At 38.5% G+C, this 14,211-nt stretch overlaps 1 protein-coding gene across 1 annotated transcript; it reads left to right on the top strand.

Annotated features, from left to right (window-relative positions):
• Positions 1-352: 352 nt before the first annotated feature.
• On the top strand, positions 353-14,137 carry LOC121283371 (transmembrane protein 80-like). Its single transcript, XM_041197867.1, has 6 exons — positions 353-393; positions 2,412-2,428; positions 5,618-5,711; positions 5,806-5,898; positions 12,226-12,427; positions 13,577-14,137. Exons 1-6 carry the CDS (start codon positions 378-380, stop codon positions 13,587-13,589), a joined length of 435 nt encoding a protein of 144 aa, XP_041053801.1. The 5' UTR covers positions 353-377; the 3' UTR covers positions 13,590-14,137.
• The last annotated feature ends 74 nt before the right edge of the window (positions 14,138-14,211 follow it).

Raw genomic sequence — 14,211 nt, 5'->3', positions numbered from 1 at the left:
CATCAATCAAAACAAAATGATTTTATAAAAGGAATGGCCTGTTTTTGTGCTATAAATTATAGAGCAAAGTTTTCGGTGGCGGTACTTAATCACGTGAAGATTCTGAGCATCACGAGAAGATCCCGATGTATATCCGCACTATGTTGTGTACTTATTACAAATTTCCAGCCTTCCTTTTATTATTAATAGACATCCAATTGTTTCAATCAACAAATGGTGTTGAGTTTAAAGTTCTGAAGTATTTTCCTCGTCTTTACTGGGGAAAGGAATTTGTCTTCCCCATGGTTAGGGGGCGCTCTCCTGTCGGGGTACAGCAGTGCCTTGAAGTGATATTGCGCGGAATGACGGGATACTGGAGGACTCCTCATGTCGCAGAGATGGTGCTGCGGAAAGGTGAGCGAGCAGTGGACGTGTTGCTATCGCAACCAAAGTGTTCTTCATCTCCCAAATAACTTCACAATAATAAGATTGAGTTTAAAATGTTGGGTTTGTAAGAGATTTTAGTCGGAGCCGCATCCACTGAGAAAGTTGGTTTAATTTTACAGAGCCGAAGTTCACCTCTCCTGCACGTTGTAAAATGACTTGTTTAAACACTTTGAGGCTCTGTCCAAATGATTTGGAGATTTCGCTTTTTTTTAAATGGCGAATCAGACATGCACAAATATGCCCCAGTTAAAAGCCGATGGTCGGATATTTCCAGTCTCCCTCTTCGCGGTGGGGCCAGCCAGCCATTGACATCTCCGTTCACCTCAGTGAGACTAGAAAATTTCAGCTGATGTCGTTGAGATTGTAAAGGGAATGAAATAGAGGAGAAGTTAAAAATACTTCCAATCCAGAGTTATTTTTTATTTATGAAATAAAGTGGATTTCAGTTTTCTTGTGGAGTGTGTGCTGCCTCTCGAAGTTACTGTTTCAGAAGGCAAGGTATTGAAGGGCAGGATACAGATTCATGTATGAGAATCCCAAAACCTCTTCTGTACGTTCCTAATATAAACATTGCAATTGGAGGGAAGTTACAAGCAGAGATGAACTCCTCTCCCACTTTTAAAAAAGGTAAAGTCAGCGTAAATTGTCGAAGATGTTTGTAGTGTGTCACTGAAGGGAGTCTGGGAATAATTTGCCTGAGCACTGCCATGGATGGGGAAAATGTTTGAAAAATCTCAAGAAAAATGCAAAAGAGTTCAGCAAATTTTTATACTATATTGACTTGAATTGCTGAGAAAAACTAGGCTGTGCAATTAAAGGAATCTGCACAACGAAACTTTTTTAAAAATTCATTCATGGGATGTGGGTGTTGCTGGCTAGGCCAGCATCTATTGCCCATTCCTAATTGCCCTTGAGAAGGTGGTGTCTTCTTAAACCGCCACAGTCTATGTGGTGCAGGTACACCCACTGTGCTGTTAGGGAGGGAGTTCCAAGATTTTGACCCACTTAGGCTGTGTCTGGAGAGAACATTTTGAGCTGAACAATATTAGGGTTAAGTCTCCTTCGGTCTATCTGCAGGCATTACCCAGACCTCCCTGTCGCTTGCCATTTCAACACTCCACCCTGCTCTCATGCCCACATGTCCGTCCTTGGCTTGCTGCATTGTTCCAGTGAAGCTCAACGCAAACTTGAGGAACAGCACCTCATCTTCCGACTAGGCACTTTACAGCCTTCCGTAATGAATATTGAGTTCAACAATTTTAGATCATGAACTCTATCTTCCATTCCCACCCCCTTTCCGATTTTCCCCCTCTTTGTTTTTTCCAATAATTTATGTACATTTTTATTTTCCCACCTATTTCCATTATTTTTAAATGTATTTCCATCCATTGTTTTATCTCTACCTTTTAGCCTTTTTCGATTCCTTCACCCCATCCCACCCCCACTAGGGCTATCTGTACCTTGCTCGTCCTGCTTTCTACCCTTAATTAGCACATGCTTTTAGATAATATCAACACCTCTTTGTCCTTTTGTCTGTGACATCTTTTGGTTATCTCCACCTATCACTGGCCCTCTATCCAGCTCTTCTTGTCCCACCCCCCCTCCTTAAACCAGTTTATATTTCACCCCTTTTCTATGTTTCCTTAGTTCTGTTGAAGAGTCATGCGGACTTGAAACGTTAACTGTGCTCCTCTCCACAGATGCTGCCAGACCTGCTGAGTTTTTCCAGGTATTTTTGTTTTTGTTTTTGTTTTGGATTTCCAGCATCCGCAGTTTTTTGCTTTTATCTTAGGGTTAAGTCTAATGGTTACAGGTTCTGCTACTTGTACTGGTAGAGGGTGAACAATTTAAGATGTTAAATTTAAAATCATAAGTGCACTGGATAAAATTAAAGTGCTTTCGCTAAATTATTTCTTTTCCCTTTAGTGTATTGGAACAAATTGATATTAAGTGTAATCTTATACACTGTCTATTTCTCTTTACAGTGAACTCTGCTGCTGTTGTATCCTTTGGTGGCACAGTACATTTTATTCCAATTACAGGAGCTGACATCTTGTAGTCCAGCCCATTTCAGCTCTCTCAAAGCCAGGAATTTTAATACAAAATTTATTCCACAATGTACAAAGGGCCGTTAACATTTGGGGTTGGTGGGGCTGATTGAGGAGTCTACTTGTGAGTGAGTGAAGGAGGAGTTCTTTTTCAGAGGGAAGACATTCTGTCTTCCAGTCTTACACTTAGTGTTTTTTTTATTATTTCACCCATTTTTAAGTAGTACACAAACATTTTCTGTCAGTTATTGCTCTTTTCTTTCTAACTCTTGCATTTTTTTATTTGTTCCTGGGATGTGAGTATCTCTGGCATGGTTAACATCCCTAATTGCCCTTGAGTAGGAGATGATGAGCCACCATCTTTAATCACCACAGTTCATCTGGTGTAGATACATTCACAGTGCCAGGACAGAGGGAGTTCTAGGATTTTGACCCAGTGGTAGTGAAGAAACAGTGACATAGTTGGAGTCAGAGTGATGTGTAGCTTGGAGGGAACTTGCAGGTGTGGCTATTCCCATATGCCTGCTGCCCTTGTTCTTCTAGGTGGTAGAGGTTTTAGGTATGGAATGTATTGTTGAAGAAGCTTTGGCAAAATGCTGCAGTGCATCTTGTAGATGGTATGTACTGCTGCCACTGTGAGCAGGTAGTGGAGGGGGTAAATGTTTAAGGTGGTAGATGGGGTATTGATCAAGTGGGATGCTTTGTCCTGGATGATGTGAGCTCCTTAACCAGGCAAGTGGACAATGTTCTATCACACTCCTGACTTGTGCCTTGTAGATGGTGGACAGGCTTTGGGGAACCAGGAGATGAGTCACTCACTGCACAATTCCCAGCATCTGACCTGTTCTTGGAGCCACAGTATTTATATGCCTGGTCCAGTTAAATTTCTGGTTAATGGATGTTGATGGTGGGGTTTCAGCAATCCAGGGGTGTCGGCAGTCCTCCAATATTTTGCTCAAATGGTGTTATGACCGATACAGTTGGTAAAGTGGAGTTATTTAAAATTCCCAGAGGGAAACTTTAAACAACTGACATAACCTATAATTTTAAGTGTTATGTTTGAGATGCGACTCTAAATTCAGGAATCAGACCACCAGTTCTCGAGGCTTTATATTAAACTAATTGAAACATTTTATTAATTTACACAGGTTAAAATATATACACGTGGCTACAAATTACTATCATAATTTTTAACAAATTCCCAAACTAATCTCCATTAAGGCAACAGCAACCCATAGACTTAACCAAACACCAGGCAAAGCATTTTCACCTTATGAATTCGAAATGAGATTCTTTTAACTGTGGAGCCAGTTGGAGGCGTACAGCTGCCTTTTGATCTTACATTGCCTCTGCTCTGCACACCCGAAAACTGCTGAAGTTATACCTACCACCACTGATTGAATTCAAATTCTTATTGTCTCACCAGCCTCTTTGAACGTTACCTTTTAACAATGAAACCCCTTTCATTGTACCAATTTTATTAGTAATATAAACATATTGCTTGGTAGCTGCTAGAAAGGCGTCAGTTTACACCCCACTTCTTGAATGCTCTATATAAGAAATGCAAATGCACACTATTTCCCTTTCATGTCAAAACTAATACCCATCAAAGCACCCAGACTAGCTGGCTTTAATCCAATTAAGACACACCCACAGATTAAACCTCTATTTTAAAAGAGAAACATTTTCCAAAATATTATATACATTAATAGCTTCATGACAAATGGATTATTTTTATTTATGAACAACCTCGGTTTGAGTTTGATCCTCCTCAAAATCTACCTTTTTACACATTCCTTTTGTTATCTAACTATTCTGCTGCCTGTCATTTGTTTTAAGTTTGGGAATGGCCTTGGGACATTTACTTAAAAGAGTTATATCGTTGCAAGTTATTGATCCATTATGGTAAGTGGCAGCAGACAGTTTCACCATTGAGAGTCAAATTCAATCCTGTCCTTAACTGATACACTTTCCAGCAGGAGCCATTGGAACTGGGAATTATGGCTGATTTTTGCCTCCCAAAACAAGAAAGCTAAGATCAATTGTATCAGCACTGCTGCCAACTGAATTGATAACATTTAACTAAGCACAGACCTGAGATTGAAACTGGGCCTACCTTCTGCACATAATACCCACACTAGAAGATGTATTAAACCATCAAGTCACCTCTCAAAATTATTTTTAAAAATCTAGTAGGAAGTATTAAGCAGAAATTCTTTTTAATACTCCTGAGTAGGTTGATTGAATAATCTCCTCTCTGGGAATAGCATTTTCTATTTTAAATCCCATTTTCAGGAATGAGGAATAGAATTCTCAGTGATCTTTTGGACTAAACTTGAAAGGCTTTAGTATGGGATTTTATCTCTGTAACTGAATTACAAAGACAGAAAAAGTAAAATATTTTTAAGTCACTGGTGGTTTTCGTCTGTTTCTTGCACAGAACAAAGGCTGCTGTTGTGGTACTTGCAGCAGTTTACAATTTTTAGCAAGTTAGGTTGCCATATTTTACCAATCTTCTTAATTCATTTTTGCTTTATGCACAACATTAGCAAGGCCAGCATTTATTGCCCATCTCTAGTTGCCACTGAGATGGTGGTGGTGGTGGTCGGCCACCTTCTTGAACCACGGCCATCCATGTGGTGAAGGTACTTCTACGATGCTATTAGGCTGGAGAGCTCCAGAATTTTGACCCAGAAATCTTGAAAATCTGGCAAATTCAGAACATGGACTGACAGTGGAACAAAGGCAGATTTAGGTTGGAATCATGGCTTTATCTGACTTCTGATTTTTGCCTTTTGATGATGAAAAGTCAGCAGAAGTCCAAAGACATAAATAACAACTTTGCATTGGGTGATTTCTTTTGTTATGTGCTATGAAAACATAAATCATTTCCTGCACTCACATTTATGATTTCAATGCATTTAATGTGCAGCAGAATTTTTTTCCCCTTGTTGTAAGACACAGAAATTAGTTGGAAAAAATGGACTTCAGATTTTAAAAAGACTTTTGTTATCCAGTTTATCGCTTCATTGTTTCCAGATGCCAGGTCAGAAATCCTGGGTGAGAACTCAGGACACTTGATCCCCTAAAATTGATATTTATAGTTATCGTTGCAGCAATATTCCTTAACCAGATTGCAACAGCTTTCCTCCATCCCTCTACAGATAGTTTACTATTTCAACATGTTTTATTATTCTTTTTATTTTCTTGCTACTTTGCTAATGATTATCTACAAAAGTGAGTTTTAACTTGTAACTATTTTGCTATAACTATTTTTACACATGATATTTAGAACATTGAGTCCGGGAATTATTTTCTTTTCATGTTTTAGGTCAAGCATTCAGTTTCCCAGATGGTAATCTGGCCTTTGATCTGATTCTTCTGATTCTCATGGTAATTCTGGAAATGATGAGGCTATATCTGGGTAAGATGTTGCTTTTCATTATGTTGTATCACCCTATCTAATGCTCTGTGGTGTTACTACTGGTAGCTTGAAATTTGGGCACGGTTTTGATGTTTAGTTGGAACTGTGTTTAATCCCACCTGTTTTTTAAGGCTCGTGCTCAGAAATCTGGGGTCATTTTGGATCTAATTGTTATTGTTGAAGTTTCCCCAGATTGGTTCCTTCCCTTGGGGAGAGTATAGGTTATGTTTGAAGGACATTAGGATTAAATTTCTTTTTTTACACTTTTTCTTTTTAATAAATTGTTGCTAATTTATAAAGATTCCATTTGAGCCAATTGGGTGCAAGTTTGAAACATGTTTGTGTGTGTGTCACAGTGTGATGATTGCAAATCTGATGCTTTAAGGTGTGATAGATATGCACTAAATGCAATACTTAATAAAAAATATTAGCAGACTTACATTGTTTATTGCTCATATAAATAGTGATGTCATGCCATGTAACACAGTGGATTATCAGGGCTTCAGTACAGTATAAGTCAATTTGTGTTTTTGTTACATGTTTTTTCTGTGATTTTTTACTCATGTTTTAGGGATCAAATTCCATATCTAATTTTCTGTTGAAACTGTAAATCAGTGGTTTTGATCATCATTATACATTCCTTAACTAAGTACACAGTTTTCTTTTCCAAAAAGTAAACTTTATTTCAGGATTTCTGTTTTATAAATTATTCAAGTTTTTAGCATCTGACAGTCAAAAGAGGAATGTTTTTTTCAAAAAAACCTTAATTAAATTCTCAAAAGAATACTTTTAATGTTTTGTGAAGCTATTGTACATTTGATTGCTTCATTGCACAATATCAGCAGGTAGAGTGCATTGATATATCCAAGTTTCTTGACATGAGCATACCTACATTTTCTAATTTCTGCTAACATATTGATTCACCTACAGCAGTTTTTGAGGCACAATTCACTTCAGTACAGGTGAGCTAGGAAAGGGAAAAATTCCTGCTCCTGATCACTATCTAATGACTCCCGTTGCAATGGGTGGATTTGACAGATCAATAGCTCTTTTCCTATTCTTGGTTTTCATATATGAAATAGTGCCCTCTTATATGACCACTCATGAATATATGTATATAAGCAAAACTGGATTAAACTGGTTTCACTTTTGTACCAGACTCTGTGTTGTACACTTGAGTGCTTTTGTTCTGGGAAGATATCACAGGCAATGAGGTGGGATACAGATTCCCTAGTCAAACAAATTTGGGTTGGAAAAGCTTCCAGCTAACCAACTGAGGAACTTGAGTGTTCTTTCTGTGAGAACAGGCTTCAAAATCTGGTCTTAGAGAAAAAGTTGTTGTGCACATGGGTGGACTGACCTTCAAAGACGTCTGCCTCAACAGGAATTATTGGGCAACTGGGGGAGTTCACCGTGACTGAATGTCTTTATGTGGAGTATTTAGAGATTCTTTTCATTCTAACAATATCCCTGAAGACCCTGATAATCCCCCTGTCAACCAAGCAGTGGAAAGAGGAAATGAAAAGGGTGATATTTTAGACTGAAGCAGGCCCAGAGGTATATGAAATGCTCAAGAATTCGTTTGTGCCCACAAAACCAAAGGACAAGTGACTGGCAAAAATTTTGAGTACTTGAGCAGCACTACAATTCCAAGCCATTGGAGATTGCAGAAAGCTGTTGTTTCAGAGCAAGGAATGAGTTGCCCAATAAAGACATTGGAAAGTTTATCATGACCTTGATAAAGCTGCCATTCGTTGTAATTTTGGGGAATTTTAAGAGCGCACTGCAGGACAGATTTGAAGTGGTTTAAAAAGTGAATGCATTTGCAGTAAGTTGATGACATTGCCAAACTTAACTTTCAACATAGCTTGCCAAACAGCATTGACATGGCAGAATGTGACTTGAGAAAAGTTAAAAGTTAACAACTACCAGTCGTCTGCTGACGTAAATAAGCTGCAGATGAGTAAACAAGAGGTCCCAACAACAGCAGTTGGTAGTAGCAGTGGTACAACAAAGTCCTGTTACTGGTGCTTAGGCCAACATTGGGCACAGAATTGTCCATTTCTGAAGGCAGAGTGCTACAGCTGCAAAAAGAAGGGCCTTCTCACCAAGGCATGCTGTAAGAAGGTTAACGGAGAGAATTCTGGCTAGAAGAAATGTTAATTGCTACATGCAATTATCAAACAGTAGCAAGTCAATGAGGGGTTGGTTGAGATCCATTCGATCAGAAACACAAGGACGTCCAGTGGAAACTCGCGTGGCGTCATGGTCAAAGTAGAATTGGATGGAGCTTTACTAAACATGAAACTCAATACTTGCGCATCAGTTAGTGTGATTCCTGAATTGATGTATTGTGAAAAAATCACGAATACAATTATGTAGTATGGAGGAGAGAAAATTCCCGTAATTGGCAGCGTCAGTTCCGGTCATGTACAATGAGCAATATGGATGATCGAAAATGATTGTGTATCGTGGGTCTATTGATGTAACTGTGAATGGTGTATTGATCATATGGTATTAAGAATGGTGTAAGTCAGCTGCTTTTACCAAATATGATAGGAGAAATCCTGGATACCACATAATCAATAGCTACATCCTGAACAACAATTAATAAAGTCTATGGTATGCAGATGTTTGAGTCTAAATTGTTCTGAGGTAACAAAATTACAAGCAGAGTTTAGCAATACAATTAAAAATATGCAAACAGCCCAGTAATTTCAATCATCCTTTTCCTGTCTCTTATTGTTAAACTGTACAATTCACAGTGCCACAGGTAATTTTAAGGTGTTACCTTTTATTGCTGTGATCAAGTGTATTTGTATGTGGATCTGTGTATTTCCTTACCCTCGAGTGATTGAGTCAGTTTAAATAACTGCAGCAGGAAGCTTTTGTATTTGAAAATAAAGAAGGTTAGTTTATATCTCAAACAGTTGTCCCAGGGATAAATGAAAATGTGACGTCGCGCTCACGTGACTCTCCCACACTATCAGCCCCACACACACAAACTAGATCTTGAAGATAAAACAGTAATTATAAAAATGGAAATTAACATTTTCTCTTTCGTTTTGAGCCTGACATTTTGTAGTTAATTTGTTGCTTTAGCTGAAGTGAAAGTCTCAAAAATGTGTTTGTGATGTGTCAGTAGTTGTGATGGTTCCTAGGGTTGATCTGCTTGGAGGTTTTTTTTACAGGTAGTCTTGAAGATGGAATAGGTTAGAGGAGAAAGAGGCTTAGTTTCTCTTTCAAGATAGTTACATTGCTGCTTAACTGGCTGCAGCGGCCGATAGTTTTGCCTCTCGGGTCCTCTCCTCTCTAACGGAATTCTGTCTACGTCTTTGCAGATGTCTCTGAAAAGTAGTTTGAATTTTCTGCTATATCTTTAGCAGGGAGCCAAAATGGCCACTGTATCATGTGACATCAAGTCAATGTTGAGTCATGGTCCCAAATAAGGGATTGTGGTCATTTAATTAAGTGCCTGAAGTCTTCTCCCACTTGTTTTTTTTTTAGATGGCCAAAGCCTTTCGATTTGACAAGGCAAATTTGGATTTCTACAATGAAGGTCTCACTGGAGTTTTGTTCATATCCTAACTGAAACCACAGTGAGTCAGTATCAGAAAAGGTATCTTTGCCCTCTTGAGAGATATGATGGTTTAATCCACAAAACTATCTGGTAGCTCTGAGGAGCCATCTTAAGTTTCAGTTTTACTTGTTTTAAAATGTAGTCTTTAAAAAGATATCTTTAAAGATTTATAATACCATCATGTAGGTACTGTGTCATGACAACAGACAGACAGACTCAATCATTTTAAACTGTTCTAATTTCCATTTAATCATTCTGAATTGTCCTAACTTTTGACCCTTTGTCTATATAAATGTATAGTTTCATACATGTTATCTCTAATCATTGTGTGACATCCTTTATTTACGCCTAACCTAATCAATACAAACAGTAAACTCCCATTAGAACGCAACCCAGCAGTTACTCATTACTTACCTAAAGTCCATACAAATATTTACAAAGTAGTTTTTAAAAATCATAGTACAAGAAAAAATATAATAATCATATTTCTTACATATGCAATAGAGAAAAAGCTGCCATCAGTACCTTTGCAACCATGGAAATGACCAGCTAGAGTGTAGCAGAGGCTGCACGTATATTTCGCAAAATTTGAAGGGCAACAGATATTCATTGTGATAAATACTATTCCAAAATAGGTTGAAGGGTTTCCGATGAATCGAACAACCAGCAAAACTCTAGATATTTTGCATAGTTTGTTTGTTGTTTATGGGTTCTGGAGAGGAAATTGTGTCCGGTAAAGTACCTCAGTTTTGATCAGAAGAGTTTTACAATTCATTAGAAGGGGTTAAAACACACTAGAGTTCTGCCATATAATCCTGCTTTTAATGGAGCAGTACAGCGCACAGTACAGATTGTTAAACATGCTCTTGTTAAGCAAATGAAAGTTACAAATTGTAAGAAACATCAGTTGTCGTTGGATCATAGACTCAAATTTTCTGCTTACTTATCCTAGCACACCTCACATTTCTACCAACAGAAGGTCAGTTGAATTGTTTCTTGGAAGGCAGTCCAAAATGAGATTTTCATTGCTGAAGCCACGTTTAGCATAGTCAGTAGAAGAGAAACAAGACAGAAAGAGAGTCATGATAGGGGTAGAGTGAGAGAAAGAAGTCCGAAGTTGAACCAGAAGGTTAAAGTGAAGTTTTGACATCTAGGGATTGGTTAGTTCTCGGGTCTGGTTAGTTCATCGGGTCAGTGGAAAAAGTCCCCATATCCAAGTGGTTATGTTGGTTCAGGTCATTGTCCTTGATTGTCAGTGACCCCCATCAATACTTGATTTACAGCCATGTTTGTTTTGGGAGTTTTCCTTTCCCCAAGGGGAATCGCAATGATATACCTTCTTATACTGGTAGTGAGAATTGTGCTAGCCTGCTCATTGAGGGGAAGGGAGGGGGAGCCCAAGCTCTCTATTAAGTAGACCCAGCAAGCACTTTGCTCAGTCAAAGTTTAAGACCAGCTACTGTCCTTCTAGTCTATGCCAAATGGCTGAATGCATGAGCAGAATTTGTGTAGAAGCCCTTCTGGATGCAGGTTATCTAGTACAGAAATATTAAGCTCGGAGCTTGAATCTACGATGTATAGCCTTGCCTTTTTCCATTTTACTACAGCTGGTGGTATTCAGGGCCTCTCTCCATTCCTATTGCCACTCTTTTTTCTTTAATGAATAGCTTAAATCTTGTTTTCTGCTTTTCTCATGTTTTCTGTCTTGTCTTTGGACGTGGAGATCAGCTCAGTGCACAGGGTAGACATCAGTCTACAGCAGACTGTTGGTGAATGTAGGAGAAGTTCCAGAGGGGTTGATTCAAGTTGTAGTTTGTGAAGTATTTCAGGATCTCAGGAGGTAGTACCTCATCATGTTACAGAAGTATTAGTTATGCTGGGAGAGCTGAGACTTCTGGCTAATAGGACCTTTTATAGCCGTTGTTGAGGAGCTGAGCTTGGCTGCTGCATCAACTGGATGTCAGTCGTTCTGGGAGTTTTTCATTTCTTGTACGGTCATAGAAGTGGACAACCCTTCCCATCATGTCATGATACAGTACATAGCGAGGATTACAACTGTACCATAAAGTAGTCCTCACCTGAGGAATCATATCATTCCTCCACTCTTGCTAAGATATGAAAAGTAAAGATCAAGAAGATAGTAGGCTTAGAATTCCAACACTGGAGGCATCAAATAGACTTAAACGACATATATGCTGATCAGTGTGTAACTAAGAGGTATATTATTCATAGATGCTGAAATGCTTCATTAATATACTAGAACTATGTGTTACATTTGAAAAAAATAATAGAACTATTGCATCTGGTAAACAGGCTGATAACTGTGCCACTTTTGAAAATTCATTTAGAGAAAGAATCACGAAAGGATTTTGAATTTTTTTACTTATTCCAAAGCATGTGAAAACCAAGAACAGGTATTGATTGATCTGTCAAGCCAATATTTACAAAGCCACCTATTCTAGGAGGAGTCATTAGATAGTGATCAGGAGCAGGAATTTTTCCCTTTCTTAGCTCACCTCCCTTTCCTGTGCTGAGGTAAATTGTGCCCTAAATATGAAACCAGCTAAGTTAGCACAGACATAACTTGAACCTGAGACCCTCTGGTCTATATGGCTTAGTACTACATTAGACTATATGGTTGCTTCAGGTATTCCATACAACAAAGTTGTTTTTGTGTGACCTTGAACGTAATGGGTCTCCAGAGTTGAGGTGTTAAAGCTGGTTTGATTCTCTGTCCATTTTCCTAGGTTTTAAAGGCAACCTGACTGAAGAGACGGTTCCAATTGTTACTAGCATGGTCCTAACAATTGGAAGTCTGATGCTTTGCCTGTACTTCTTGATGTGGCAGACCTATGTGCTGAAAGTAGATGTAATAATCAATGTAATCCTCCTGGTAACCTATGGACTGGAGGGGATGTTGGATATAATTGCTGCTTCAGCTTTTGCCAGGTAATTTAATGAATTTGCCTTTGATCTAATTTTAAGTCTTGAACTCAATTACGTTGATGCAGCATTGAAAGCGATAAATTCTCACCTTTTTCCACAAGGACATACCATTTAGGAGTTTAATGTACCTGTTGGAATCCTCTAACTGGCTCAGTTAGTAAAGGCAGTGTGTAATTGAGCCAGGTTCAGTCCCGCTAATATGTTCATTTCAATAAGGGACCTATGAGTGTTAGAGTTGACATCAGCCAGGGTTCCCACTCCTGATCACAATCCTGTGATTCCTGGTGGAACTGTACATGTGGCTTAATGTCCTGCAAACATTTTAAAATGCAGTTTTTTATGTGCTTTAGGTAAGGGTGGTGAGTAGAAGGCTTCCATTTTGAGCATTCAGTTTCAGGTACAGCATTGTTAGATGAAGAATATTGTCAAAATTGTTTCACACACAATCCAAGGTTGCATATAGAATGCAATACTCCTAGGTTATGTATAGAGTGGTTAGATGCAGAGTAAATCCCTCAGTGATCCAATAATCACTTCTAACTCAGCCCAGAAATGTGCTTCAGCCTCTGAAGCAAGCATCTCCACCTGTAATATATTCCCATTTCTCACACCAACCATCTGTTGGCCTCTTCGAGCAAAAGTACCAATTTGTACTGAATTAGGTGTAGTTTTGTATTCTGGACATATGTTTACTAGGAATTGGATTGCGACCATCCAAACTCATTTTGCATGGAACCCTAATAGGCACCAGACACTGAAGAAACTTATTCCTCATGGACTGGATTAAACTCATCCCAGAGAGTAACTGCTCAATCTAACCCACTGATTCACATTGTACTCAATGAACCAACAATCTCTGTCTTGGATGAGTTGCTAAATAATTATCCAACAGGAGTCAGATGAAATTAGCAAAAAAAAACTATTGAATTGTTTTTGAAATTAAACTATTGAGGTGGTGCAGTGTTAGACAATATTCTTTCAGTGCTAGGATGTGGAGTTGAATCCAGCTCAGATTTATAGAATGGCTTTCACATAATAAACTCTAATTTGTCCATATTGACTTCACTTTAAGCTAACAGAAAGTATTTGACTAGACTCTTGTTGTGCAAAGGCAGATATATTATAGTATTTATTATCTTGTATTTTGGCCAGGTTCTACACATGATGTGAATGGAATGATGCATCATTTGTTCGGGTCACCAAGACATTCCTGCCATCTGGAGTTATTTGCAGTTTGTGTCAAAAGGATCAAAACTACAATTTTTTTATTATTTACTTTTTAATTTTGTGGGTAAATGTTTGGTAAGTTTCTCCTTTGTATTTCTGACCTCTGTTTTATCTGACCCCTGCAGCCAAGAGGATCCACTGGTTGCCTTCATGCTGCTGGTGTTGCTCCCTGTAGTCCATCATTAAGAGATGCCAGACACTATCCTGTATTCAGTATTGCACAAATTGGGAGCTGGGTTGCGCCGGTGGAGTGGGAGTTGAGTTGCATCTGCCCAAGTTTTGTGCTCTGCAATGAATGATGTCATTGTGCTGTCAATTCACTGAAAGGATTTGAACATGTGATTATTCTTTAATTCAGCCCTGTTTGGGTGGGGGGAGGGGTGAAATGGAATTTCCTGAACGGAATGTAAGTCCTAAGGATGCTTCAGATCATGAGTTGTAGCAGTTTGATATTATTTGTATCAAAATAAAAACATTTATATTGAACACATCTGGATTTAATTCTGGCTGTTGTAGAGTACGATGCACTTTTCCCAGGTATTAACCAATGAGAGGGATGC

Source organism: Carcharodon carcharias, chromosome 10, assembly GCF_017639515.1.
Source record: "Carcharodon carcharias isolate sCarCar2 chromosome 10, sCarCar2.pri, whole genome shotgun sequence".
NCBI classification, from domain to species: domain Eukaryota; kingdom Metazoa; phylum Chordata; class Chondrichthyes; order Lamniformes; family Lamnidae; genus Carcharodon; species Carcharodon carcharias.
The sequence above is the reverse complement of the archived record's forward strand: the minus strand, read 5'-3'. Positions and strand labels throughout refer to the sequence as shown.